Source organism: Carassius auratus, chromosome 7 (genome assembly GCF_003368295.1).
Source record: "Carassius auratus strain Wakin chromosome 7, ASM336829v1, whole genome shotgun sequence".
Lineage (NCBI taxonomy): Eukaryota > Metazoa > Chordata > Actinopteri > Cypriniformes > Cyprinidae > Carassius > Carassius auratus.
Window position 1 is genome coordinate 31,286,537 of NC_039249.1, and position 27,126 is coordinate 31,313,662.

The 27,126-nt window shown below is 38.6% G+C and overlaps 1 protein-coding gene, 2 long non-coding RNA genes and 2 other non-coding genes across 6 annotated transcripts; 1 reads left to right on the forward strand and 4 right to left on the reverse strand.

Annotated features, from left to right (window-relative positions):
* Nucleotides 1-1,641: 1,641 nt before the first annotated feature.
* Nucleotides 1,642-2,920, forward strand: LOC113106492 (uncharacterized). Its single transcript, XR_003292497.1, has 3 exons — nt 1,642-1,915; nt 2,074-2,224; nt 2,312-2,920. It is a non-coding gene; the product is annotated as an uncharacterized LOC113106492 (long non-coding RNA).
* LOC113106491 (uncharacterized) lies at nt 2,601-4,817 on the reverse strand. Its single transcript, XR_003292496.1, has 4 exons — nt 4,526-4,817; nt 3,597-3,697; nt 3,323-3,465; nt 2,601-3,105 (listed from the first exon to the last, which is right to left on the reverse strand). It is a non-coding gene; the product is annotated as an uncharacterized LOC113106491 (long non-coding RNA).
* Nucleotides 4,818-5,342: 525 nt separating this feature from the next.
* Nucleotides 5,343-26,469, reverse strand: ipo7 (importin 7). Of its 2 annotated transcripts, none has more exons than XM_026268469.1 (25): nt 26,226-26,469; nt 24,047-24,128; nt 21,944-22,097; nt 21,704-21,862; nt 20,811-20,967; nt 20,617-20,706; nt 20,029-20,123; nt 19,757-19,841; nt 19,525-19,659; nt 17,809-17,908; nt 17,633-17,709; nt 16,518-16,634; nt 15,913-16,002; nt 15,629-15,794; nt 15,374-15,534; nt 14,490-14,618; nt 12,200-12,266; nt 11,992-12,117; nt 11,733-11,830; nt 11,424-11,519; nt 9,128-9,348; nt 8,832-9,043; nt 8,196-8,402; nt 7,998-8,114; nt 5,343-6,396 (listed from the first exon to the last, which is right to left on the reverse strand). In XM_026268469.1, the coding sequence occupies exons 1-25, from the start codon at nt 26,307-26,309 to the stop codon at nt 6,299-6,301; spliced, it is 3,123 nt and encodes a 1,040-aa protein (XP_026124254.1). In that variant the 5' UTR covers nt 26,310-26,469; the 3' UTR covers nt 5,343-6,298. The 2 variants fall into 2 exon arrangements, with proteins under 2 accessions (XP_026124254.1, XP_026124255.1); XM_026268470.1 differs by lacking the exon at nt 5,343-6,396 and adding an exon at nt 6,677-6,815 and having other exon boundaries at nt 26,226-26,309.
* Nucleotides 16,708-16,888, reverse strand: LOC113106665 (small nucleolar RNA SNORA23). Its single transcript, XR_003292538.1, has one exon. It is a non-coding gene; the product is annotated as a small nucleolar RNA SNORA23 (small nucleolar RNA).
* On the reverse strand, nt 20,328-20,508 carry LOC113106664 (small nucleolar RNA SNORA23). Its single transcript, XR_003292537.1, has one exon. It is a non-coding gene; the product is annotated as a small nucleolar RNA SNORA23 (small nucleolar RNA).
* Nucleotides 26,470-27,126: the final 657 nt, after the last annotated feature.

A 27,126-nucleotide genomic window follows, 5' to 3' on the forward strand; every position in this document is an offset into this window, starting at 1 on the left:
AAAGTACATTTTGCATTTCCTTTGGAAATCAGTGTCCCAAAGTCTGGAAGAAGAGAGGAGGGGCACACTTTTCTGAGATACTGAATTTAGGATTTTCCTTAGTTGTCAGTTATAATCATCAAAATGAAAGGAATAAACATTTGAAATATATCAGTCTGTGTGTAATGAATGAATATAATAAACAAGTTTCAGTTTTTGATTGGAATTAGTCAAATAAATAAACTTTTTGATAATATTCTAATTACATGACCAGCACCTGTATGCAACTTTTATTATACTGCTGGGCTTTCATATAGTTTCAAAGCTGACAAAGATATATAACCCAACCCAAAAACCATGATTAGTTGAGCCAATGCATTGAAATACAGTTTAAGTTTGATTCTGAAGGAAAGTGGCTCTTCAGGACCTGGAATGCATAAATGAATGTTAATGCAGGGATGGCAACCATGAAGTGAAGCTGTATTTTATCACTTTGGTGTCCAGAAGTAAAATTGGGAAATGATCCTTATCACAATGCCCGCAGAACCTGATTTTACCAAGTGTGACATGTTCCTAGGATAAACAATATTGTGATTAACCAATTTTATCAGATTTGAAGAACCAGTTCAGTTTTTATGAAGTTTAGGCTTACAATCAGTGTTTGGTGCTTGTACATCAGTGTCATTATTCTATAATTTTCTCTGATTCTAGAGTTTACTCATGGTTTAGTTTAGGTTCAGGTGTAGGGATATATATAATTTTTTGGATTAAAATATTGTTCCAGGGTCAACAAAATATGTTGACCTAGGAACACATATGACTCTGCAAAATCAGGATGTGCCACAATGGGTTAGGTGACAACAGCACCTACAGGACATTTTTTTTACAGCTGTAAAACATGATGACATCCAAAATGCCCAAAAGAAACCCTGAATCAGACAAAGTAAATAGCCTTATAAATTTGTCTTTATTATTTTCAAGAAAGTAAGGCTAAGTGGTATGGCCAAGACCATGCCTTAAGGGACTCTTTATAGCTCTGAGATCCTATAGCTATATTCTCTGCTTTATTTTTTCCCCAATAATATTGCAAGACTACAAAACTACTAGCCAATCAAGTGTGAGTTTCCATGGTAAAATGGCCAAATCTCCATCAGTGGAAACATGTTGGTATTAAGACACACTATACAAACAAGTGGTGGAGTAATAACCTCTGCTGATCAATCAGAGATTGTTATTATTGTCAGACCTGTATAAAATACACAAGTAGAGAGCTGTTCATTTTTTAATTGCGTTAACGTGCAGTATGTAATTGCCAGACATGGTCCATTCAGTCAGCAGTGTTCTCCAAAAATAATTTTTAGCTGATCTTAAAAATGTGGCACAGAGGACTACATCACTGTTTTTGAATCCCTTTGTGTCATTTTATTTGATGTTACAGATTTACTCACTCTTCTATGGAGTCAAAATAGGGCCATATATATCTGCAAAATAAAACAATGTTTTGCAAACAAAAAAATATGTTTTGCAAAAATAAAATATGTTTTGCAAATAAAAATAGAGTATTGAGGAAAAAAAATGCTTTTTTGCAAGTAAAAAAAAATAATTGCAAAAGAAAAGTTTACCACAAGAGAAAAAAATAAGTTTAGCAAAGTAAAACTTCAGCAGCAATGACTTTGCAACAGATTCCCCTTTGCGCTGCTCCTTTAAATCCGCATTTCAGTCATCCGTGCCTCTGCGGTGCAAGCTTTCCTTTGCGCTTCATTTTTTCTTTGCGCCTCGCTTTGTGTCCCTGATTTGACGTGGGGGAGGGGTCAAGAGGTTGAGGTGTGTACAAGGGATGAATCCGCGTCCTTCTCGTTACGTCATCAGCGCGAGCCCCAGACCGAGTGGATCGATCGAAATGGAGGAGCAGAGACATGCGGGTGATGGATCACAGGTATGTGTTATTGATCGCTTTCTTGTTATTATTATTATTAGACTCCTATATTATTAATAACAGATACTTCAGACCGGCCAGAGGGTGGTATTTAACGGGGTTTTGAAGTAAAATTATTTGAGTAACATATAGGCTTTTTGCACCTCTTTTGTTGTCAGTTCGTGTTCCTACCTCGTCTCTAAGCCAGCCTTGACTCCTTTACTAGTGGGTGGAATAACCATCCTCTCCACACAGAGTAATCTAAGCCCAGACCAGTTGTGGGAAATTGGACTCCTGCAAAACCCTGTCACTCCTCCAGTCCTATCTGAGGTATTTTAAGAATTTGTGTCTTTTAATGTAATGTTTTCATGCAAGATATTGCCCCAATGTCCATAAACTATTACCAACTTTTAACAGATTGCACAAGACGGCGACTGGGACACAGACAGTATCTCTGACCAGCCGTGGACAGGAATTGTAGTTCCTCCAGTCGAATGCCCCTTACTGAAGAACTTAAGGCCCAAATTCAAACTTTTTTTAACCCAACCTCACACTCTCAAAACTATGGAAGAGACCATTATTTAGTTTTAAATTTTGTGCTGCTTCATTCTTAATTGACACTAAATCAATCATTGAAATGACTTGTTACCAAATGATACATTTACAAGCAAATTAACATCCAAGTCAATAAAAAACAAATTTAAGGTGACATTGCATGCTTGTTTTATTTTCTGTATTGGCTATATTTAAAGCAGAAAATGGCTAGTATAACAACTTGTGTTCTCTTAACACATTCATTAAGATATACAATTTTACATTATGTAACACGTTGTGTTCTCTACACATACACAGTAAATTTCAAAACCATAAGAACATTTACCAATGTATAAAAGTTTTTATTTTCCTGAACATGTACAATTCCATACCTTTAGTATAATTTTAAATTCAGTTTAAACCGTTGTCAAATTGAATGGCTTGGATGGGGTTGATATTGTCTGAATTAAATCAATTACATTTTAACATTAATTTGTGGGGTTTTTTTTACAATATTTATACTAAATCAACTCTGTCAGTTCATACATAACACAGCTTTCAATTTCTTGGAGAAAGTCTTGCAGAAAGTTGATTATAGCGGTTTCATAAGTCTCTTGTACTGATCCCTTCTCCGACATTTTCGGAAGAATGTTCTGCATGATGAAGTCTGCATCAGCCTGTGGGAAAAAAAGAAAAACAATCATCCATTTTCAGGTACATATGCACATGCAAAAAAGCTACTTTATTACCATTTTCTACTATTATTTTTTTTGTAAGGAACAAGTGTTTGACAATTATTCTTTAAATTGGCAAATAATAATTTTCCTATCTATAACATTCCTAAAATGAAATACAAGATATAGGCATATTTTTTTTTTTTCCAGTTACTGATACCTTATCATCATCATCCACCACATCAGGGAAAAAGAACTGGTGGCAAAGTCCTGAATGGTTTTCCAGGATTGGAGAGTTCAAGACCTGTTCAGATTTGCTTCAACAAAGGGACCAAACGTAGAGTTGCATGAAGCACAATTGATCTGGAAAAAGAACCAGAAAATTATTGCATAATATAGACAGTGTTGTGGCTAATCCATATATCTGGTAGGCAGCAAAATTAAAACCGTTTGCAAGGTTTCAAATGTAAAGAAGTTAGAAGACTTTTTCTGACCTTATTATGGCCTCTTTGTTCTCAGGTTTAACGGCCCCAATAAAACCACAGTTAATAATTTGATCATACCATGCAGAGTGATCAGTTTCTTCTTCCTCCACCTGAAAAAACATAAATATGTAAACTGTGCGTAGAAATAAAGGTTTTATGAATTTGAAGCAGGAGGCTGCTGCTGCTGACCCTGAGCTGACTGAATCTGACCAAGGCTTTGGGTCAGAAGACCTATTCAATTCTGTGCAGCTGTACAGACATCAGAATATTCTCTCTGTTAAATAGGTCATCACAACATCATATAGGATTATCTGGATCAGGTGTTTTAAACTCAGTTCCTGGAGGGCCACAGCTCTGCACAGTTTAGCTCAAACCCCAATCAAACACATCTGATTCAGCTAATCAAGATCTTCAGGATTACTAGAAACCTCCAAAAAGGTGTGGGTTGGAGCTGGTTTGAGCTAAACTGTGCAGAGCTGTGGCCCTCCAGGAATTGAGTTTCACACAACTGATCTAGAATAAGTGCATTAACAATGTATCATAAACATCACAGCTTTTAAACATAGTCTATAGGGATGTGACCTACTGTATATAAATAAACTTGTTCGGAATCAAAAAGAGGTTTATTTCAAATTATGTTTACACATACAAGGCATTTGTTTTGTATTTGTTTTTTGTTTACAGTATATTTTGAGAGACACCTTTGGCATCGTTTATAGTCCATAATACAACTAGGGCGTGGAGAATAATAATAATTATTTATTAATTATAAAACAACGTGAAAGGTGTGCATATTGAGAGAAATGTACAGCCGCCGACGCAACCCGCATTAATTGATCTCTAACTTACTTAACTTGAGCAAACGCGTTGATACACATAGTTACATATAGTTATCGGTCTATCTAGCGAACTTGAAGAAAGCGATCAATAACACATACCTGTGATCCATCACCCGCATGTCTCTGCTCCTCCATTTCGATCGATCCACTCGGTCTGGGGCTCGCGCTGATGACGTAACGAGAAGGACGCGCCTTCATCCCTTGTACACACCTCAACCTCTTGACCCCTCCCCCACGTCAAATCAGGGACACAAAGCGAGGCGCAAAGAAAAAATGAAGCGCAAAGGAAAGCTTGCACCGCAGAGGCACGGATGACTGAAACGCGGATTTAAAGGAGCAGCGCAAAGGGAAATGTGTTGCAAAGTCATTGCTGTTGAAGTTTTACTTTGCTAAACTTAATTTTTTCTCTTGTGGTAAACTTTTCTTTTGCAATTATTTTTTTTTACTTGCAAAAAAGCAATTTTTTTCTCAATACTCTATTTTTATTTGCAAAACATATTTTTTTTATTTGCAAAACATATTTTTTGTTTGCAAAACATTGTTTTATTTTGCAGATATATATGGCCCTATTTTGACTCGATACTCTTCAAACACCGCGCTGATTGTTTACACACTAATATATGTTTATAAGAAATGAAAGAGATTGGAACATACTGCATGTTTCCTTGCATATTGTGTCCAAGAGCAAGATCAATGCAAGTCAACATCACGCTAATAAGAAACTGTACTTCAAACCAGTCCAGGTGTTGCAGTTCCAACCACACAACTCTGCAAATGAATGTTTGTTGGAAGTATGGATTCAAAAAATAGAATCATTGACTTTATCAGCAATGACAAACTGAAAGCATAGTTGGTTAACAATGCTTTTGGGATAATGGAGAAACTCCACCAATAACAAACTACCAGAAAAGGCGGATTGATCAAAAAGTTATCAGATTTAAAGCTTTTTTTTTCTTTAATGTTGTGTATACTGATGGTTCATCCATACATCAACCAAATGCTTGAGACCTCCTCAAATCATGCTCCAATGACTTACAGTGCTTGTAACAAACAATATCTTTGTCCAGATTGAACCCTATGTGAATTTCTTTTGGAGCCTAAAACATTATCATTATTACAAGCAGCAAATGATTGCCAAACACCATTATTGAAGCCCTCTGAACACCAATCATTATAGGAGAAGTCACCATCCAGGTAACAATGTTCCAATTCTTAAATAGTTTTCAACCAAGTTAAAAAATTTGCAGTCTGATACAGAAGGCTAAGAGACCTGAACAATATGAAAGTGCTAGTCATTAATTTACAGATATCAGGCATCACTGACAAGTATCCAATATGCTACATTTGAATACACTTTTGACACCTTACAAACACCTCTGGTTGTTTGACCAAGCAACTTAAAAATCAAGTTCCTTGGCTTATGTACAATATGAGATTTGTTTTTTGTGATGAAGAAAAACGTTGACACCACTGCCAGAGGTATAATCTTGAAAAGGCCCTTTGGCCCATACAGTGACAATTTTAACATTATGTCTCAATTTCAATTCATTAGCCCCCGTAGTATGCGTGTGTGCGAGCTGCTGTTACAGTATCCCTTGAATTTTTGGATTCCGTAAGACAACATTGTTCAGAGCTTTATTTTTTCTTTTTTTTCCCCCACTTGCTTAGCGTTCAAGTTCTTGGTTTGTTTTCCCAGGCATCAGTTGCGTTTGGTTGCCTTCCCACATCTTCTGGTGCTGTTTAAATTGGATAGTCAGATTGAAGAGTGAGAGAGAAGAACCAGTTCTGGAACCACTACTTCAGGAAGCAACACAAGTGTTTTCATTTCACTACATTCAGTCACAGTTAGAAAAGGGAAGGGAAAGAGAGGACTCAATTCATCCCAGGGGCGCTGCCACCAAAGTTGAAATTGGATGGCACCACAGGATCTGCAAACTTGTATCCTCCGTGCTTCTCAATCATCTTCGATTCTAAAAATCAACAGGAAAGAAAACCAAAAGTGGGATAGAAAAAAAATCAGGAGGCTGAACAATTGGATTACATTTTGGCAGCATATTAAGAACACACATTAATCTGGATAAATTTGAAAATGCATCTTTGTTTTTCTCTTAATGTTGGTATTTTAACCACACCAAAATGCATTTTTTTTGAATAGTAAAAATTTTCTTTTTTTTAATTTATTGCGTTGTAGTGTAGATGGTAGAAACAGGTTTTCAAAAAAATAACTACGATAAACTACATTTGGTTGTGATGCATTTTTATTCATATTGTACAACGCATTGTTGCGCCGATCCAGGTTGTGCCAAATTGGCTTAGGACTAGGTCAACAGTGAAACATTGTGATGGATGATGACATCGTCGGGGGCTGGGGTTGGCCTGATGCGTTAATCTGTATTGAGAAAGCCACGGAAAACAGATGACGCATTTCAAGGAGCCACTAAAGGGACATGGATAGCTGTTTGCTAGCAGTAGCTTGTTACAATAGAGTAAATAAAATTTCCAATTAACACAAAGAAAGTAAGGACAGATGACTGGGGACAATGGAGAATGATCCTGAAGACCATAGACAAACATCTAATCTTCTAAAATGTGCGCCAAGTACTGGCGCGCCGTAGTATACACAGTTACGTGTAATCACCAATCTCGAAAGTAAAAGGCTAACGTGCATTCAAAAGTGGTTTCAACGACCTATATATTAAGTACCCCCTTTTAGTACCAACCCTACTGCTGTACCTAAACAATGTACTGAATGCTGATTTTAGATGGGACCTAGGCCCCGTCCACACGGAGACGCGTTTCTGTGAATACGCAGAATTTTTTTATCAGATAGGCGTCGAGTCCACACGGATCCGGCGTTTTCATTAGGTGAAACCGCTATTTTTTGAAACCGGGTCCCAGAGTGGATAAATTTGAAAAGGCCGTCTTTGCGTTTTCGTCTGGATGGCTAATCCATATATTTTCTGAAAAGATGGCGTCATCAGCTCACGTCTCCCCCCTAGTCAGACACCTCTACGTCACGTAACAGCAACAAAAACATGAACAAACACTGAACGATTGTCTTTTTATTAACTAACATTAACAATGATTAATAAATGTATTGTTCCATGTTCGTTTGTGTACCACGTGCAATGTTTATGAGCATAGTCCAAGTCTTCTTCTCTGTTTTTAGTGTATCTCTGTGGCAGAATTACAGCGCCACATACTGGTCTGGCATGTATACTACATCATTATGCAGTTTTGTGTGGACGTGGATATTTCTTGAGACGAGGAAAAAAAAGATCGGATTGGGGTAAGCTCCGTCTCAGTGTGGACGGGGCCCTAGACGCATGAAAAGTTATGTCAGTGTGGATCAGTAACTTTTGGACTAGTGTGGACTAAGAGTTTGAATCAAAAACACCTTCAAATATATCTAGATTAATAACCTCTTTTCAAAGCCCAGCATAAAGTATGTTTTTGGTCCAATGTCTTGCCAAAAAAAACCCACAAAATTAAATATTGGTAGAATGTCAAGGGGGAAAAGTAAGTGCTGCGCAAACAATTACTCCATCAGCTTTTTTTTCTTTTGCCTCACCATGTGCTGCTTGTCGCTGATCTGCGAGTGTTGCAATATCCTGAAGTTGTTTTCTTTGTTCCTCATCGAGACACTGTGTGAGTGCTTGGTACCATGCTGGGTCACGGGCCTGGACATCTAGAGGAAAGAGAGCAGTCGGTCAGTAAAATACCCTTTTAAAGGGGCTCATTTAATTTGTACTATATGTGAAAGCCATACTCTGGATTATGACTTTGAAGATCTGGTATTCATCAACAAGGTTGTCCTCGTCATCAACTGAGGTCGTATAACTCTCAAGAGCGGTCTCCTCTGCGTCATCTTCCTCCCAGTCTTCATCGTCACCGTCCTCTCCTGCTTGTTTAGCGAGCATTTCAAGGTATTCCTGGCCTTCATCATCTATGTCGTCTTCATCACTGCCTAACTCGACTGCATGGATACACAATGAGTCACGTCAAAATTACAGTTCATTACTTTGAAACGACAGCAGGAAATAAAGCAACTTAATTGAATATACCAATTTACTCAATTCGACATTCCATTTTCAATTTAATAAATTAACTGGAAGACAGACAAGCTTAACTCTTTATCTGATCCAACTCCACATTGGATTTAATTTCAGAATTGATACATTTCAAATAAACTAAAATTAACAAAGTAGTGTGTGTCTATATAAACACCCCACTAAAGTTGGCTTTATTTCTTTTTAGTATCATTTGTTTCACATAAGGTAAAAAAAAAAAAAAGGTATGCACTATCCATATTGTAGTGTATAACTCTGACTAAATATCAATGTAACCAATATCTAAAAATACTCATTTTATTCAGAAGACTGAAGATTTGATGAAGATCATTTACCATTCTCCTCTTCCTCCTCTCCATCCTCTGCATCATCATCATCGTCGTCATTCTCATGTTCAGCCCTGCAGGCGTAGGCCCTCTTCAGGCCATTGAACAGGAGAATGGCTGCGGGCAGGAGCTGACCTGCGACCTGATTGACAGCCTGTGGCCTCTGATCAAGATCCATTAGAGCGCACAGTCCCAACACGCACATCTTTCGATCGTGGAGCCTGCAAACGATACAAATCACATGTTGCAATGACCAGAACTTTTGTCCTGATAAATGTTTGAGCATTTTAGGTATCATTGTGTACCCAAGGAAGCAGTCGATGTCTTTGAGCCATTGGGAGATGAAGTGGTTTGTGATTGGCTCAGTGTTGTTAGGGAAGCGCAGATTCTCCAGTGTGTTGAGGAGCAGGGGAGGACTGTAATAGAGAGCAGCGATGGCCACCTGCAGACACATGGTCCTCAACTCGCTGGTCTTCACTTCACGTGTCAAACGCTCCAAAGTGGTCGTTACAAACAAGGGTACCACCTACAAGAACAGGAAACAAGATTAACCTTTTCATTACATTTCCATTATTGCCAATATGTTTTGTCCAATATGAGTGGTCAAATCCCAGAAATTAGCATTTTAACACTTTCAGTTCCATTGTCAAAGTCAATGGGCCTCATTCATGAAACATTTGTAATGTATCATCAGAGATTTGAGGATAAGAGCACTGCAGTGGACCGCGCTTGATTTGAATACAAGAACACGGTTTGAAATGGAGTAGAAAAGTGCAAGTAAAAAATTAAATAAAAAATTAATAGGGCATAATGTGTAGGCTACAAAGAGGTTTAATTTTGCCACAGAGGAACACAACCTGGGATTGCCTGATATAAAGAGACAGTCTCCAAAACAGAGCTCCCCACTTGCGCAATACAGAAATATTTACTAAAGTGTCTTATTTTTGTCAACCTGGCAGCAACCATGTGCACGCATGCTGTCTCCTCTGTGCATAAATGCACTAGCTTTATGAAAACACTGGTTAGCTCGCAGTTTAGTGATCTCCATTTATAATATACCATAAACAATTTTTTATCAAGTGTTCATTTATGTATTTTTACCACCTTTGCAGTGTTTCTCCATAAACAGTGTGGCTGTGGATATAATAGGTTTAGAAACAATGTTACTAGCTCCTTGTTGAGAATGTAGCTCTTCAGCGATTAATCTACTTTATTGATAAAATGCAGAGCAGCACTAAAAAGAATGTCTGCGTGCATGCAGCGTGATCTAGTGACTAATTTGAAAATACAAACTTCTTATGTATTCGAAAGTTTGTCAAAACAGCTTTATGAATGATTACACAAATTTGTTCTGCTTGTGTTTCATGAAAAGGGTTGGGTACCGAAACCCGGTATCAATATGGAACCGGTATGCACTGAAATAATTAAGAACGCATATTCCGGTGCCTCTTAAATGCCTGAGCAATCGATTGAAATATTTGTCCTGGTTATTCGAAATGTACACAAGAAGCATGGGCGTCACTAGGCTTTATAAGCGGTGCTATAACATTTAGCTCCATAAAGTCTCAAAATAACTCAAATTCGCGATCACCTCAGAGTCAGTCCGATTAAATTTCATATGAAAACGGCAGCAGATCTGTCTTCTCTCTGTCTTTCAGTGCACTCTCCAATCCGCAGACCACGGCGGAGCAGTGTGAGCGGACTCAAACACAAACAGAGGACACAAGGTGTGTTTATCGATAGATTTTAAGAATATCTGTATCTGTGCGGTTCTTTGTCATAAATAGTTTACAAAAGGTCACGAGGTAGCAGTCGGTTTCTCATCTACTGTAAAGTTTTCGCTCTGTTCACCGCTCATCACACTACAGCTGTTTCCTCCAGCGAAAATCGAGCCCTCAACACACACGAACGCATACTTTAATTCATACTTTTTAATATACTTAATTTAATTATACGTAATTTATGCATTCACTAGATTATTATTCAAATTAATGGTAAAATTAATGTTTTGAAATATAAACTGGTATTTCCTACTGAAATACTTCAGCAAAAGATATAAATAACTGGCTTAAAACTCTTTTTCAGGGTGAAAATACTACTGTGCCTAAGACTGTACTTTACAAAAGACATTGTTGTTACTTTGTAAAGAATGAGCATACAGTCATTCACAAAACTGATGAAAAAGTGTCAGACATTTTAACTAAATATCAGAGTGATTGACAGAGATACAGTAGAAACATTATGTGTGGTTTGTATTAAATAATGACCCAGATCATGAAATACATTTATTAGCCTTAGAGAAAGAGAAGCTTGGGAAATGAGCATCCATTGAGTGTGTGAAAGCTATGGATTTATTTTAAATCTTATGAATGTTATCCTTTTTAGGCTTTTTAAATTTTATTTATTTATATTTATAGAAGTTCCAATTAAGGCACCGGTACCGTTTTAAAAGTATTGAAATGGCACCGGTATTGAATAAAACCCAATCGATACCCAACCCTATTAATGAATGATTTTTTTATTTTTATGGGTTTTTGGTTAAATGTCTGAAATAAGGTCTGTGGTGCATATTGTAACATGGACAATGTTCAGGAAACAGACCTGGTCAATACCACGACCTTTGCACTGTAGAATGATGACCTCCAACAGCTTGGCCGCATGGCATTCTGGGTCCTCCCCTGGGTCTTCTGACAAAATCTGATTGAGCACACAGTCATATCACCACAGTTTCTTCAAACTACAGTAAAACAGTACAAACCCTGAAGCAAAGCCTAAACCTAACCTTAGCCCATATCAAGCAGTGCCCTTACATTATTCATGACTTTCTTTATACATACATTGTTACATTGTTATACAAACATACAAAAGTGCACTGGACTTCACTTTTAGTTTGCAATGAAGTAGCTGTACCTTTTTGCACATATTGTAGATTATTTCAAGGTATTTGGTGTCAGACAGGAGTGTGTCTGTGTCAACTGTGATGTAGTTATGGAGAAGTGGCATCATATCTGAAATAAAAAGCACACGTGAGAAATTATTTTAATATCTATCAGTTAAAGTAAACAATTCTCACACTTTTCTAATTCGTGCAATCATCTGACATTATTTACAATTTAAAAAGGAAGTTAATCAAGTGAACATGCAAAGTAAATGCCAGACACTGCACTACCTGTGAAATAGTCAAATCCGTCTTGTTGGAAGACCTCATAGACCAGGGGGAGCAGCTGCCACATCTGAGGGGACACCTGTTGACACGTCAGACTGTGGGCCAGGGACAGGATCTCCTCGTAGAACTCTGGGAAAATTAACCCAAACCAATCAATACACAACCAAAAGGTCACACAAAACAGGTTTGTCCATAAGTGTGTGAAACTCACCCAGGACATGCTGTTGGAGGACTGTGCCGATCACCTGCAGGCAGATGCCCTCTAACTGCTGGGTAATCTGAAATCAATCAATCAGCAGTTAATGCAGAGACATCTCTCCAATCAACATCTGAATCACAAATAAATACCACTAATGTTTGGCAACTGCAAAGCAAGCAAGTACTGAAGAGTATGTTCAATGTGCTATCTGAGTGCGCTTGTCTTATTTCTCTCCAAACTCCACATGGTTTGATATCTTTGATAAACGACTCATACATTTTTAAACAAGCATTCGGTTCAAATTCATAGCAATAGGATTAGCATGAAATTGCATACAGTGCAAAAAAAAAAAAAAAAATAATAATAATATTATTATTATATATATATATATATATATTAGGGGTGTAACGATACGCGTATTCGTATTGAACCGTTCGGTACGACGCTTTCGGTTCGGTACGCGGTATGCATTATGTATACCGAACGGTTCGTTGGAGTAATTAATTATATTTGGAAAAAAAAAAAAAAAAGAGAGAGAGAGAAATATAATGATATGCGTTCAACAAGGTAGCCCAATAACCCAAACAACGTAACAGGCAACGCCCCTGACACTCCCGAAGAAGAAAAAAACACCATCTTATATGTTTATGTTAGGCTACTCAGCAGGCGCTCGCTCACTCAGTACGCGCTGAAGGCTCGTTGCAAAATAGCCAATGCGTTTAACAGACTAGAAATGAGAAGATCCCCCAATAACCAACAGGTCTGGTGTTTGGGTGCACTTTGGATTCCCTTTAAGCTATAATGGTGATGGCAAGAGAGTGGTGGATAAAAAAACAACGGTATGTCGCATCTGCAACATGACGGTACACCAGCGGGAATACAAAAAAAAAAAAAACACCAGCGGGAATATCTGGGATATATGCGTCAGTACTATCTGGGAAAAGACGAAAAAAAGGAGAAACATGCACGCAGCAAACTATCCCTGCAGCATTTAGACACTATAGCTTACAGGGAATCCAACCCAAACACCAGACCTGTTGGTTATTTTAGGATCTTATATTTCTGGTCTGTTAAATGCATTAGACATTTTGCAACGAGCCTTCAGCGCGTGCTGAGTGAGTGAGCGCCTTAGGGGCCGTTCACATATCGCTCCTAAAAACGCGTGGAAAACGCTAAGCACGTCTTTCTCCTCCTTTCCAAAGCGCTCGGGCAGAAGCGCTCATGAGGCGTCTGTCTTTGCTAAGCAACAATGACGTGCTCTCTCCATGAGACGCGGAAATTTCAGCGAAGGATAAATGGATTTGCAGCTCTAAAAATCGCTTGCAGTAGCTCTGCTACTAAATTTATTTCAAAATTGCAATCCATATACAACTATGATCAGCTGTTCCTTCATCTTGGCTGAGCTCTCAACCTTGTTACGGGAAAGGATGAAGCTGATTGGTTGGTTCTTGTCACATGACCCGCGGTGCGCTTGCGGCATTCTGAAAAGTTGAGATGTTTTTACATTTTGCTGTATCTAAAACGTATCGAACCGAACCGAACCGTGACATCAGTGTATCGTATCGAACCGAACCGTGAATTTTGTGAACCGTTACACCCCTAATATATATATATACATACATACATACATACACACACACAATTGTTTTTGCACTGTATGCAAACATTTTTTTTTATCTGGACTACAACACACCCTAGATATCATTTGAACACTTTTGGATTCTTTATTGTTAATTTAAACTTTACATTGGTATTTATATTCAATAACACTTTGTTAAAATCTAAAGTGGCACCTGTGTTATTTAATGAGCTAACACGAACTAGGACTTGTATTTTTTAACAAATATTAATAACTTCTGTAGCAAATGTAGCTATTGCTCTATGTGAATGTTAATGGTTAATTAACAAGGTCTTATTGTAAAGTGATATCTATGGGTCGAATGTTCAGTTGTTTTTGTTATAAGAAAAAAAAAGTTATTTAACCTGTTATACTGTATCATGACCACTTTTTTCAAACTAAATTTCAATACCATGACAATACTATATACCGTGATAAAATTTTATACTTGCATATCCCTATCCCCATCTATAATATCTATCTATCTATATATACATACACAAATAAATAAATAAATATCAATTTCTTCAAGGCTATTTAAAGATGCTCTGCAGCCAGTGAGGCACATTGTCAGAAGCTGGCGGGGGGATTTTTTATGTTTGTGGGTGGCTGAAAATAATTCAGCAGGGTGCTGCAGGCTAGAGGGACAGGAAGAACTTCTGCAGTCCATGTTTCTATTCTCACCTCTTTATGGTCCTCCACTACACTCAGCAGTGTGTCAATGGTGTTAAGGATGCCCATGGCAGTCACTGCTTTATCATCACCTCCTTCCTCATCAGGCCCTGTCTGGATCACCTGGTTGAAGGTCATGGCCTGGGAGAGAGGAATCAAGCAGGAATGTTTACAAGATTATTCACAACAGCTCTACTTGTCTTGTCTGATTGATAGTTTATACTTTTTTAGCAAATCAACAGTATTTTGGTATAATTCTAACAAAAAAAAACCTTTGTGAAATCTCTGATTTTCATAAACTAAACATAAGATTACATTTTAATGCTGGGCAGTTTGACCAAAAATTTATATCACAGTATTTCTTATTCTTATACCGGTTTCACAATGAGACTTCTTTTTTTTTAAATACATGACCGGGTGTTAACCACGTTTTCTACTGATTGAGAGAGGAAATACTGCAGTAGATTGACTTGGAATGCCCTATTTTACTGTCATGAGTGAATACTGTAGAAGGAATCCACACAACATGGTGTTAACATGAGTCACTCACTTTACTCCTTAAATCCTGATTTATATTATTATTATTATTGTAACATTGTCTGATAAAATCAACATGAATCTACACTAAAGAGGGGCAGTGTGGTTTTGGCTTCATTATTTTTTATCTAATGTAACAATGTAAGACTAAGTAACAAACCAAATGCATATTAACAGATATGCTCATATTTATAATTCCAAACAGTCAAGAAGTGACAGGAAACGCTGTTTTGTACTCATTTACTGACGAGTCTGGCCAGGTTTCAATAAACTCTTCCATTTCAAAAATACAATTCTTAGAACGGTTACTTCATGTGTCAGGCTTTGTGGGTTGAAATGAATATTTAAAAGGCTATTACCAAATGCTGGGTCATCTCTACAGCGATTGGTGTGACCTCCTCACTGTACTCGCAGATCATCTTCTGAATGACGTTGGTAAGATCATCATTCTCAGTCTCTCGCACAATTTGGAGGAGGGCCTGCATCACGGGCCGGATGTGGGGGGTGATGTAATCTTTGGCTGAGAGGAACACCAAACAAAGCCATCTCAAATCCAGCTGATGCAAGAGGAAGGAATTAAACAGAAGAAGAGAAACAAATGAGTGAAATCTTACCTTTCTCCTGATTGCTGATGAGGACCTGGAGGGCGATGGCAGCCTCTACTTTAACAGGCATCTCGTTGTCGTTGATCAGACACAGGCGGGTGAGCTCGAGGGCTGTCTGCAAGTTCTGGTCAATCTTGAACTTGACCTCGCAGAAGTAATGAAGAACCCAGCAGGCCTAGAGACAGAATTACAATGAACTAAGACGAGTTGACACTTTGCAGCACTCAAGTCGCTGCTTCTATCTAGTGGTTGAATTCTTCTTTAATAAAGAGTGCAATGAGCACATCTCTCACCCGGGCTCTCATGTAACCCAGCTCACTGCGGAACAGAGGGAAGACATGATTCTGCAACATGAACTCCATCTGGTCTTTGTAGATCTTCCTCTGATGGGAGAAAAAAAAACCCATCAATACAACTTAACCAATGCTGCTTTTTAAGTGTTTCCTAAACATTATAGCGATTTCAGAGCATCTAAGCACAAGAACATGCAGAAGAACTCTATTTGAAAACAATACACACAAAAAGTCAAAAAGCCTGTCTTAGCGAGCATCTTCAAACATTTATGCCTTAAGTGAAGATAAACTAGAAGTGTATCATTACACTGGATTGTGAATTTGGTCTTAAAGTGACAGCAGCCCAATATTTTATGCACAGATTATAAAATTTATACTCCTGAATAACACTGTTAAAACTAACAAAAACATTTAAAGGACTGCTTTATCTTTTTACTGTACTTTTGTACTGCTGCTTGTAAAATTCACTTCTCTTCAATATTAGTTGAAGTGGTTTTTGTTGTAGTACCGAGTATATGTCGAGCTCATTTCTTAAAATACAAGTAAAAACAGAGGAGATTTTCTATTATATTATTAACTGCATTATTATATCTTAATAAAATCACCTTGAGAAGAATCTCAGCCAGCGAGCCGATCATATGAAGAGCACCATCTTTTTTCCTGGGGTCACAGGCTGGGTCTGTTAGGATCTGATAGCAGAAGCCCATTGACTTCTGCAGCACCTGTTATACAACAAAGGAGGTTAACTTGAGATTCAAAATACCACAAGCCCTCATGATTCTTGTCATGTGTGGGTTTTGTAGGAGACTATGGAGGCTGGCCAGTGGTGGATAGTCATTTAGACGTCACTGGGCCAGTACTATGATCTCCAGTGGATCTGTGGCTGTGAGTGTGGTGTGAGAACCGTCTCACAGCCTGTAAGACACGGACCAGAGACGGCACTAAACGCAGATGGACACTACGCACACCGTCCACTCACAGCCAATTTATAGGCTGAAACACAAACTCCCATGGTGCTTACACAGCAGAGAAAGCTTGTGCACGAATACACAAGATCCAATTTAAAGGTGGGACACTTTCAAATCGAGCAAAGTAACCCTAAACTAGTGTGACATCAAGACATGGACAAACATAACTGTGGATACAGAGTGAACGGGGGCAGAAAAAGAATCAAGTTATTAAAAACATGAGAATGCATCATATGATGCTTTTAAAAAAAACCTTTAGAAAGTAGTGCAGCATGGCTTATCAAGCGCTCTGGCACATTTATCTGCCGTTAAATGCATTTGGAAACTGGTTTTCCCCTGTGCATTACTTCCATTTAACTTACATTCTGTAATACATTTTGCATAAAAGTTTGTCCTGAGAGGAAGCGAGTCTCTGTTACACAGGCTTCATGTGCAGAAGGACTACATTCAAAAGGCCTTGAATGTATATACAGAAAATGAAATGTATATGGAATATTTTAAAACGTTTAATTGAGCAAATCACATTAACTGCTTATCAAAATAAATGTTAGTTGCACCCCTTAAAATAAATAAGGGACACAGCTCTTTGAGATGACGGAGAAGCTCTTTCCACCTGGCGTCAGAAGCATCCAACAGTTCTGTGGAAGGAGCCGCAGGATGCTGATTGGATACATGAGGGTTGGCAGTAAGAGATACACAAAACTCAGCCAAACACAGTCACATCATGCCAGATGGTGCCTCCAAACACCCACCTCCTTTCTTTTGTTGCAAGCGGTGAAGAGAAGCGTCTGAGCTGCAGTGGAGGGGGAGATGAAGTCTTCAAAAACATCTAAGAGGAAGCAGAGAGATTATGAGCAGATCTATCAGGCTTTGGTCTTCTTCTCAAAGAAACATTTGGTTGTCCAGACAAATAAGGTGACTCTCTAACCAAATTTCATGCGGATGTACTCGTAAGGGTCTTCCTGCCAGAGCTCTTCATCGCTGTCTGTGTAGCACATGAGGGGGAACACCACGTCCTGAATGATTCCCTGAAACCACATACATTCAGTTTACCAAAAACTTGGATTAGGTGTGTGACAATACGAGCAGTGCTTTACAGTAATTTTACACTGGTTACGGAGGTTTTCAGTTTAGACGTTACATTAGATAAAACAGCATTTTAGGGAAGTCTGATTTATTTCTGAATCAGTTCTTCTGAAGGGTGTTTTTCAATCAATCAAACATACTGTCTGATTGATTTACACTTCAATCTTTTCTTCAATTTGCTACTAAATCACACAATCACTGAAGTTGGTCAGTTCATATCTATCAGCTCGGACCGTGATAAAAGCATTAGCAATTAATCGCAACAGAAAAATATGATGCCGGTATATCCTTATACAGGAGACCAAAAGGCACCCTACACCCATAACTCAAATTTCCAGTAAAAAGTCAGACTTCTCTCTCTAACGAGATATGCTGAACTTCACCAATATTTCATCCACTTAAAGTGCTCCTATTATGCCATTTTTAAGGTTGCTTATATTGCTTCATCAGTCTCCTAAAACAAGTTTACATCACAGGCTTTATAAAAACATGGACGTAGTGTCCGTGACGTCAACCGTAGACTCCTGAAGAGCGTTTTTGAAGCTCAAAGTGTGCAGAGCTGGCCATCACCAACTTGGCAGCGTGTCACTGGCCTACTCTCCCAGACAATCTAAAGTGGGCAAAAAGGTGGGAGCTGGTTGCTGAAGCCACGCCCACCTAACTCAACAGTGGTGGGCGTGTCAAGTGACCACGCCCTTTAATTATGCAGAACTTTAAGGCTTAATATAATTTAAACATGAGTTATAAAAAAAATTCACCCACCTCACAGTTAATGAAGGGCAAAATTAGCTATATAGACCAAAATAATTTTTTGAACCAGGCTGTAAATGTTTTTTTTCTGCCGTAAACCTCTATGGGAGTCTATGGGACTGACTCCCTTTTGCAGCCAGTCTCAAGCCGCCAGTCGATCAATTACAGTTTTAGTCACTTCTTTGTTGGCTTCACGAGAGAGAGCAGGAGGTTGGCACTCGGTTTACATGCATGCAAGGTCAAAAAACATTTTTCCCAGAAAATATATTTAATTTGACCCGATTTCTAATGAAACGCCAACTGACATGACAGATAGACAGCGCTGGAGACTTGTCAATACATTAAAAAAAGATTGTATGGATTGTAGCTTACCAACTCAAGCTGGAGTCTGAAGTGGTTTATTGACAAGAGACTGATTTACAAGCATGAGTGGAGCAGGACATTTCTCAGTGGTAAGTGTCAAGTGTTGACAAGTTTGTGGTAATTATGAGATGTGATCAAATTTACTCACAGCTTAGGACATGGCGTCTTATCAAAACAATGTTAACCACACATGGTAATTTCTCAACATTATGTTAACCACACCACACAAAAGGCATAATAGGGGCACTTTAAACACTACACCCTTTTTTACTATTAACTGCACTTTTACACTTTTAGATGTTTCTATATCTATTCAATTCTCTTTTTCAAAATGCATCAAAGAAAAAGTGCATGTGTCACTACCTGCATTACACTGCAATTTTATTATATTTGTCCCTAATACTTTGTTAAAATTTCCTATAACAAACATATAACATGTACATACTTGGATGTGTGGCTTTAGGTTCTTCCAGGTAACAGCGTGTGCGATTCCTTGGTTGATGTAATTCAGTGTCTGCTGTAAGACTCTGGGAGCCACGTATTGCTTTTCCTTATACTGATACAACACCTTCAACAGTACCTTTCAGAAGCAAACAGTCAAAGGTCAACAGTTATCTCAACTGAGCATACGTCATGTCAACAACCCACTGAAATATCTACTGAAGTCTCCGGTTTACCTGCTGTGCAGCCACGGCATAACCCTTGAGGAAAAGTTCTGCAAACTCTGTGTACTCTTTGGTTGTGTTGCCAGGGCTGCCATACCTTGGGGCAAAGACATGCATGAAAATCCAGCAACCATTTGAAAAACACAAGACCTACAGCTGAAAATAACTACTCAAGTGTTTCCAACTGCTCAGCGTGGGCCAGGATTCAAATGAACAATGAGTCATCTGTGAAAGCTTTATCTTTAGCATTCCTGGGAGGAAGTGATGTTATGTTAGTACTGCACCTTTCGAAGAGCCGGGCGAGGATGTGAAGCGCCCACTTCTTGCATTTCCACCAGGGCAGCTCCGGCCTCTCGTCTTCATCCACCTGAAGCGTCTCCTGCAAAGCCACACACACAAGCACTTCAGAAGATCAGAGCGACATAACTGAACAATGCATAATATAAAAAAAAAAGTTGAAGTTGAAATTGAGGAACATTCCAAAACCTAGGTATTTCCTTCACAGTATACATTATGCAGAAAAGGTAGTATGTTTTTCTGAACATAGCCATTGATTCATGATCTTTAGATGGCGTTTACTGGATCTTGTAGGAGACTATGGAGGCTGGCCAGTGGTGGACGGTCATTTAGACGTCACTGGGCCAGTACTATGATCTCCAGTGGATCTGTGGCTGTGAGTGTGGTGTGAGAACCGTCTCACAGCCTGTAAGACACAAACCGGAGACGGCACTAAACGCAGATGGACACTACGCACACCGTCCACTCACAGCCAATTGACAGACACTAAAAGACCATTAAAACCAACGCTGCAACTATATTAAACTCCCATGTGAGCCCCATCACAACATCTATTATAAACATAACATCCTTACCGGAGGAACATCTCTGTCCACCACAGTCTTCAGGATCTCCATCCACTCTGTAAGAATCTGCCGATTGATCAGTTCCAGAGGAAGGTTGTACTGTAAAAACAGACCAATCAATCCATGAGACCCAAAGCACGAAAGCTTTATTGTGGAAAAGCTGTGAGCTTCTTTAGTACATGTATCAGAAGTGACAGTAATACCTGGAAGAGAGCGTAAAGGATCTTGAAGATCTGTTTCTGCACAAGGACAGACTCGCTGGAGGGGTCCGGCAGAAGCTGTATGAATCTGTCCTTCAACATAGGCATAAAGATCTGCATTGCAGCGACCAATGGCTGGCGCTCCTCAGGCTTCTTATACCTTACAAAAAAAAAAAAAACAACAACACTCAGACTTTATCAGGACTCCACATCGGTGGTATAGTATGGCTGTTCGCACTGCCTGCTCAAATCCTTTTTTGGTAAATCAGACTCAAATTGGTTGTGTTTTAGTATATGTGAACCACTCCCAAAAATAAAATAAAACACACCAAGCCTGATTAATACAAACTCAAATTAAATGGTTTGAAAACGAAATAGTGAGATTTTTTGGAATATGATAAATATTCAAATATATAATGTCTATGCTTAGATGTAATAAAAAAATATGTATTTGCAAAAATGAGTACACCTACCACAATTAAATCAGTAATGTGAATGTACAATATCATATTCTTGCTCATTACCGTGTGTTTGTACTGACAGAACAGCTAATACAATTTGCTTATTCAATGTGTACGTGTCAACATTCCTGTTAAAACAAATAAAACCAAAACCATTTCATCAATGTGTAAAACAGTCCTCTTTGCTATCACCGGTATGGGTGGGGCAAAATTTCCCGATTTCCATTTTCGACTGCTACTCAAGTCATTTTAGAACAGTGTCACTTGGCATTATGTTGATCTTTACCAGAGAAAATGAATACAGTGTGTGAACTCAAACAATCTAAGCAACCGCAAAATATCAAATGAGGCACTCTCTCAAAGCCTGGTTTCTCAAATCAATTCAGAAATCATGCTCAGATTGAACACCACCTGTGAGTGTTTCACGGCTCTTACTCGTAATTCTTGACCAGCTGGTAGAGGCACAGCAGGATGCCCAGCCAGCAGCCACTGTTATCAGACTGCAGGTAAAAGCCGATCTTGTCCACAACAGCCGTCCATCTAGCGGGGTAGTCATGCTTGATCATGTGGTGAATGCAAGTTGTGAGTTGCACTCTGTGAAAGTGAGAAGAAAAGGTTATAAAAGAAAGTGATCCTTCATCCCCCCCACCGTGTGTACATTTACCGCTGTGTTACCTGAGGCGCTCTGGGGACTGGATGATGGCCTCCACTATGTGGTCTCGGATGAACTGCCTGTCCTCTTCTGGGATGTTACTGGTAGGCCCTTCGGTGTTTGCATTATCTCCTTCACTCCAGTGCTGTGTCACCATGTTCTTCAGGTAGATCACACCTGAACAACAACAACAACATATGTCAGAGAGAGAAGTCCTAAAAGCTATGCATGGATCACAGGGACAATTGCAAAAAAAAAAAATTCAGGAAAGGTCACAGAATTTGGTGATTTTTTAATTATTAAATCCAAATGACTAGAATCATAACCATCAAAATGAATCCAGATAAAAAATAAATAAAAACAACACAGAAAACATAACTGCAGAAAACAAAAATAGTATGAGTGGCATGAATCTATTCTGACCGCATCTTAAAACTTGTTGGCCTTGAAACCTAGCCCAGTTCGCGCAAAGAAAGGATGAGGTTAACACGCTCTGTTTGAACACCCATGTGATGTCAAGAAAGCCTGAGCTATGTCAGGCACTCAATGCAGCTGTGCATCCGTTGAAAAATCCCAGCAGGTGCACCTGAGGACTCTCCAGAGAGCAGCTTTTCATATTTAGAAACACTTGGCATCGGAGTAAAAAAATTCTCACAGGCAGCCAGAATACATTTGTAAAATTCAGATCTCAGATATTTGTAAAATTCATAAACTGTTTTAGCACAGTTGCTGGCACAAGTGCTGAATTTACAACCAGCATTAGATGATGGAGGGGACGAGTTAGACCAGAGACAATCAAACAGCAGACTGATGGCAGACAGGTTCATAAAGCCGGAAACCAGTAATCTTGTCTGCTGCTGCCGAATCAGCAACTCCTCTCATGCCTCCCTTTCTCCCTAATCTAATGGTGTTATCTGCAACTGGGCATGTGAACACCAAACTTCAGATCAGCAGTCAGGCGATGGTTCTCTTTAAACGGCTGATAACACTTTGTGCAAATCCAGCCACTTCACAATACTAAATTGAATAAATTTAAGTCAGATGATGTCTTGTATGCAGCATAATGCAATAAATAAAATCCCTGAGTGGAGTACACAATGATTCTTGCCTTTTGTAAAAGTTTTTCTTGTAAAAACCGTAGTTTACAATAACATTTCCAAAAAATTAACCTCCCGACAGTTGTGTTCACAGTTACAAGTTTTCTTCGGGCAGTAAATAGAGTCCTATGAAATCCACTGTAATATTTCACATTTTCTATTGCATTTGCTCTAGATTCAGTTTCAATGATTTAATTAAATAAAAATCATCAAAAAAGCAGGTCTAATCAATTGAACATCATAAAAAAAAAAATTCCCTTCCGAAATTCCGTTTTATTTCTTTCCCCCAAATCCATTTTTTAAGATTATTTAACAAACATTTTTCATCCTAAACAATGGCAATTGATTAACTGTACAGCACTACTCCTTGATTTCTCATTCTGCTTTATATTAAATTGTTAAAGACTGGATGTCAAAAAAAGGTGACAAAAGAAAAACAGCTCTCAGAAATAAACTGCACACATCAAGATCTTACAATGTAAAGACAAACTATTTGAAGAACGCACTGCCAGTGCACCTCCTATCTCAGTTATGAAGTGTTTTTCTTTATAATTATCATTTGTAAAATCACAAAAGACAGTCAGGCTATAGAAAAAAAGACAGAATGCGATGAAAAATTGTCATGGAGCAGCACAAAAGCAATTTCAAAAGCAAACATCCACCCACTCTAGGACTATACAGACTGAATTATACATTTGTGCTACAATTACACTTTTGTGCCAAAGTGTGTATTTGTATTTTCTACAGCAGGCCATCTAATAACCATAAATATGAATATAGAAAAAATTCCAAATGTAGCAACTAGGCCCTTGAAAACACAAAGTGACAGAATGTCTCAGCTCTGTGTCAACATATGACATCTGATGCTAAAGACAGAACAGGGACAGTCACAGATTGACAAAGGAGGAGGTTTCAGTGTGCAGTTCATCGCCTGAATATGCCAAATGGTATGACAGCAGCATAGAGACTAACACTGGTTTCTTCTGACGAGAGGATGAGAAAGTAGGTTTTAAAGAGCCATAACCGTACCTGCTTGCCGTACGGGCAAATCCAACTGATCAGTCATGGTCACCTGCAGTAGTGTAGACAAAAAGTTCACCTGGGTATGGCCCTGTGGAGAAGAAAACAAATCACAAATGTAAGAAATGCACAATGTAGCATTTGACTGAATCCAGTTCATTTAAAGTACGGTTTGGGTTCTTATAGATTCATTACAATTCAGGTGTAAAAGTGGATCAAGTTGCTAGAAAATTAAGTTTGTGGTAACTTTCGTTGTTGTTAAAAGAAACTGAGAAATATATCTTTCCCCAAATGCAGCTGTTGTTCTTCAGTGTGCGGCATGAAACAGACTTTATATTAACTGAAAGGATGAACTGTTTACAAAGAGACCTGTATTGCTCCACTGAATAAACCGAAACAGTGTTTCAGGGAACTCCTTTCAAGTTCACTTCCAAACGAACACCAAACATACTTCTGGCCTCTGATACCGAACACCAGAAACAGACAAAATGCAGTAGTCAGCGAAGATTTCTGTGGGAAGAACCACTGACATCCAGCCAACTTGACTACAATTTATGAACTCACACTAGACTCTAAGAAAAAGTTTTATCTAGAAAAACTTGATTAATTTTTTTTCTCCTATGAATCATACAGTTATATATATATCTTTTTTTTACATCCTCGCTTGCTCTCATACATGAGAGAAAAAGCATCACATTTCACAAAACTAGGCAAAAACAAAAGACTTCCATCCAGGCCGATGGGCTGGTCTCAGGTATTGTCTCGTGTTCCTCAGGTAACAACTACTGTATACAGATTACCACTAAACTACTAAAACTCAAGCACCTAGATACCACTCAATATAAGTTGTCTAACAACCTAATTAATATTGATTCATTTGAAGCAAAGCAAGCAAAAAATCAGATCCAGTGACGGAAACTGCCAAAACGGTGTGCTCTCAAACTAATACACATCACAGAAATCAAGAGCATGACTCAGTTATTAGAAACATTACTTCAGAAAAGGATGCTAAATTTCAGTGAATTAGATCTATTAAATCTTCATCGCTCACAACCCTGTTCTTGGAGAATCTGCATTTTTGTAACTACTTCGTAATGAATGACATTTCATGACAAATCTGCTCTAACTAGACAACTTTGCAGTGGAGCTACCCTTACATCACACAATTTGGCGTTAAGTTATTGGCTATTTACACAAAAAGTACCATGGCGGTGTTTACATGACATATGACAGATGTAACTTACCGACGTTTTGGGGTTGGCACCTCAAAAAAAAAAAAAAAATACCAAGAACAACTACTTCTGTAATAACTATTGATTGTCAATAACGGTCTAAGTTACTAAATATAGCCAACACTTAACTTCAATAAATTTTTGATGATTAACATTAACTACAAACGTTACAAGCAGTACCGTAATAACGATTTATGTATTCTTTACGGAGTATAGCTTACTGGCTATGTTAGCTATTACATTAACTAGAACTAACAAATGAGATATTTATCTGATTATCATAATGTTATCATCGGACACATCGCTGTAGCTTGTACCACAGTACTTTTAAAATACTGACGCAGCTCGCTAAAGTAACGGGGCTAAAACACGAGTACAATAGCGATTTAACACATCAGTGAGCATCGGAATCTGTCGCTGTGTTGTTAAGATATGCTCATCAGTTATTCTAAAAGTTAAGTTGGTGAAAGGATTCACGAAAGAGAGAGCGAGATGACAACAAGCCTTCTGCCTCATGTTGACACGTGAGACTAGCGCCTAGCATTTCCCGCGCTAGCACATTAGCGCACTCCAAATAAACCGCTTAAACATACTCAGACACATCCAGGTTTGCCCTTAGAGCATAGACACGTATACAACCTCGTGTATTCTAGTCACCTTTTCAAAGTCACATTACGTTTCAGAACGGTATCGTCCGTTTAACGCGATCACATTTGCTCGAGCCTTTATCGCGGTGACGTAGTACGCGGACACGAGCTGCTAGCGCGTGCTACAAAACGTTAAAAAATATATGATATTTGGCCTTTGATAGATTATCAACTTACATTATGTGTTACTGAAGGGCTGTGCGCCAACAAAAATGCTTTCAAAAACACATTTTAGCGGAATTTATTAGCGGCTGCAGCCACCCTGCTGCGCCAGGCCCGAGGCGCGCCACCATCATCAGATCACTTTACCTCGTTCAGCTGTCTCTCTGCGGCCTCACGCAAATTTGCGTCCATGGTGCCCCGAAGGGCCTCGATCAAAGAGTTGAGATCCATCACAAGGTGGCGGTCTGGCTCGGATTCGGAAGGCTCGGTGATCTATGAAGTCCCGGGCGCTGCGCACATGGACGCTCGGTTCGTCGTGTACCGGCGCGAAAGGAAGAGCAGTGGAGATGGACCGGATACATCACCAGCGAGCTTCCATTCCGCGTGAGACGCGCAGGGAGTTGTAGTTTTTTTTTTGTCGTCGACGCTGCCATAACGTCATGACCTCAAGCGATACGAAAACAAATGTTACCATGGTGACTGAGGTTGTGTGTACACAATTAACAATTTTTTTGTGAATTAGGTTCCTTATCTCTGACATAAATGTGTTAATGTATTGGACACGGAGAGTAAATATGTATACAAATACATGGCATCTTTAGCATTAGCTTTGGTGAAAAGTGTTAAATTAGTGGTGCATTATGAAGGAAAAGGTCGTCATTTTAATGAGCATGTTTGTTGGTGGGCATTACTTGTAGGTTATTTACATATTTTTGATGTGACTTTTCACTCTAATAGAATGGAATTTGTTTAAACATCTTAATAGCCTACATCTTACATTTGTATAGTCATCTGATTTTTTTCAGTGGAGTGCTATTATATTTATCAATTAATGAATGCTTCTCGAAACCCTTTACAAATTGACATTAATTAAATCCAGAAAAATAAATAATAATTTTGTAAAGTTGTTCTAGACAGCATGGGTCCTCCAAAGCTTTTAGTGTCATTTTTATTTTCGGTTATGTACTTGTGTGGTTCAAAGGTAGCTGTGAACTCGTTTTTGTATAATTTTTCTTTGCTTTGTGTATGAATTTCTTTGCTGTGGTGG

Bases quoted from the DNA above. Each gene is read 5' to 3' on its own strand.
- ipo7 (XM_026268469.1), bottom strand. From the start codon at position 26,309: ATGGATCTCAACTCTTTGATCGAGGCCCTTCGGGGCACCATGGACGCA. The intron at 16,003-16,517 runs GTGATTTTATTA...TTCTCCCATCAG, and splicing joins TGGCTGAGATTCTTCTCAAG to AGGAAGATCTACAAAGACCA. The intron at 11,831-11,991 runs GTAGTGCAGTGT...TTTTTATTTCAG, and splicing joins CGGATTTGACTATTTCACAG to ATATGATGCCACTTCTCCAT.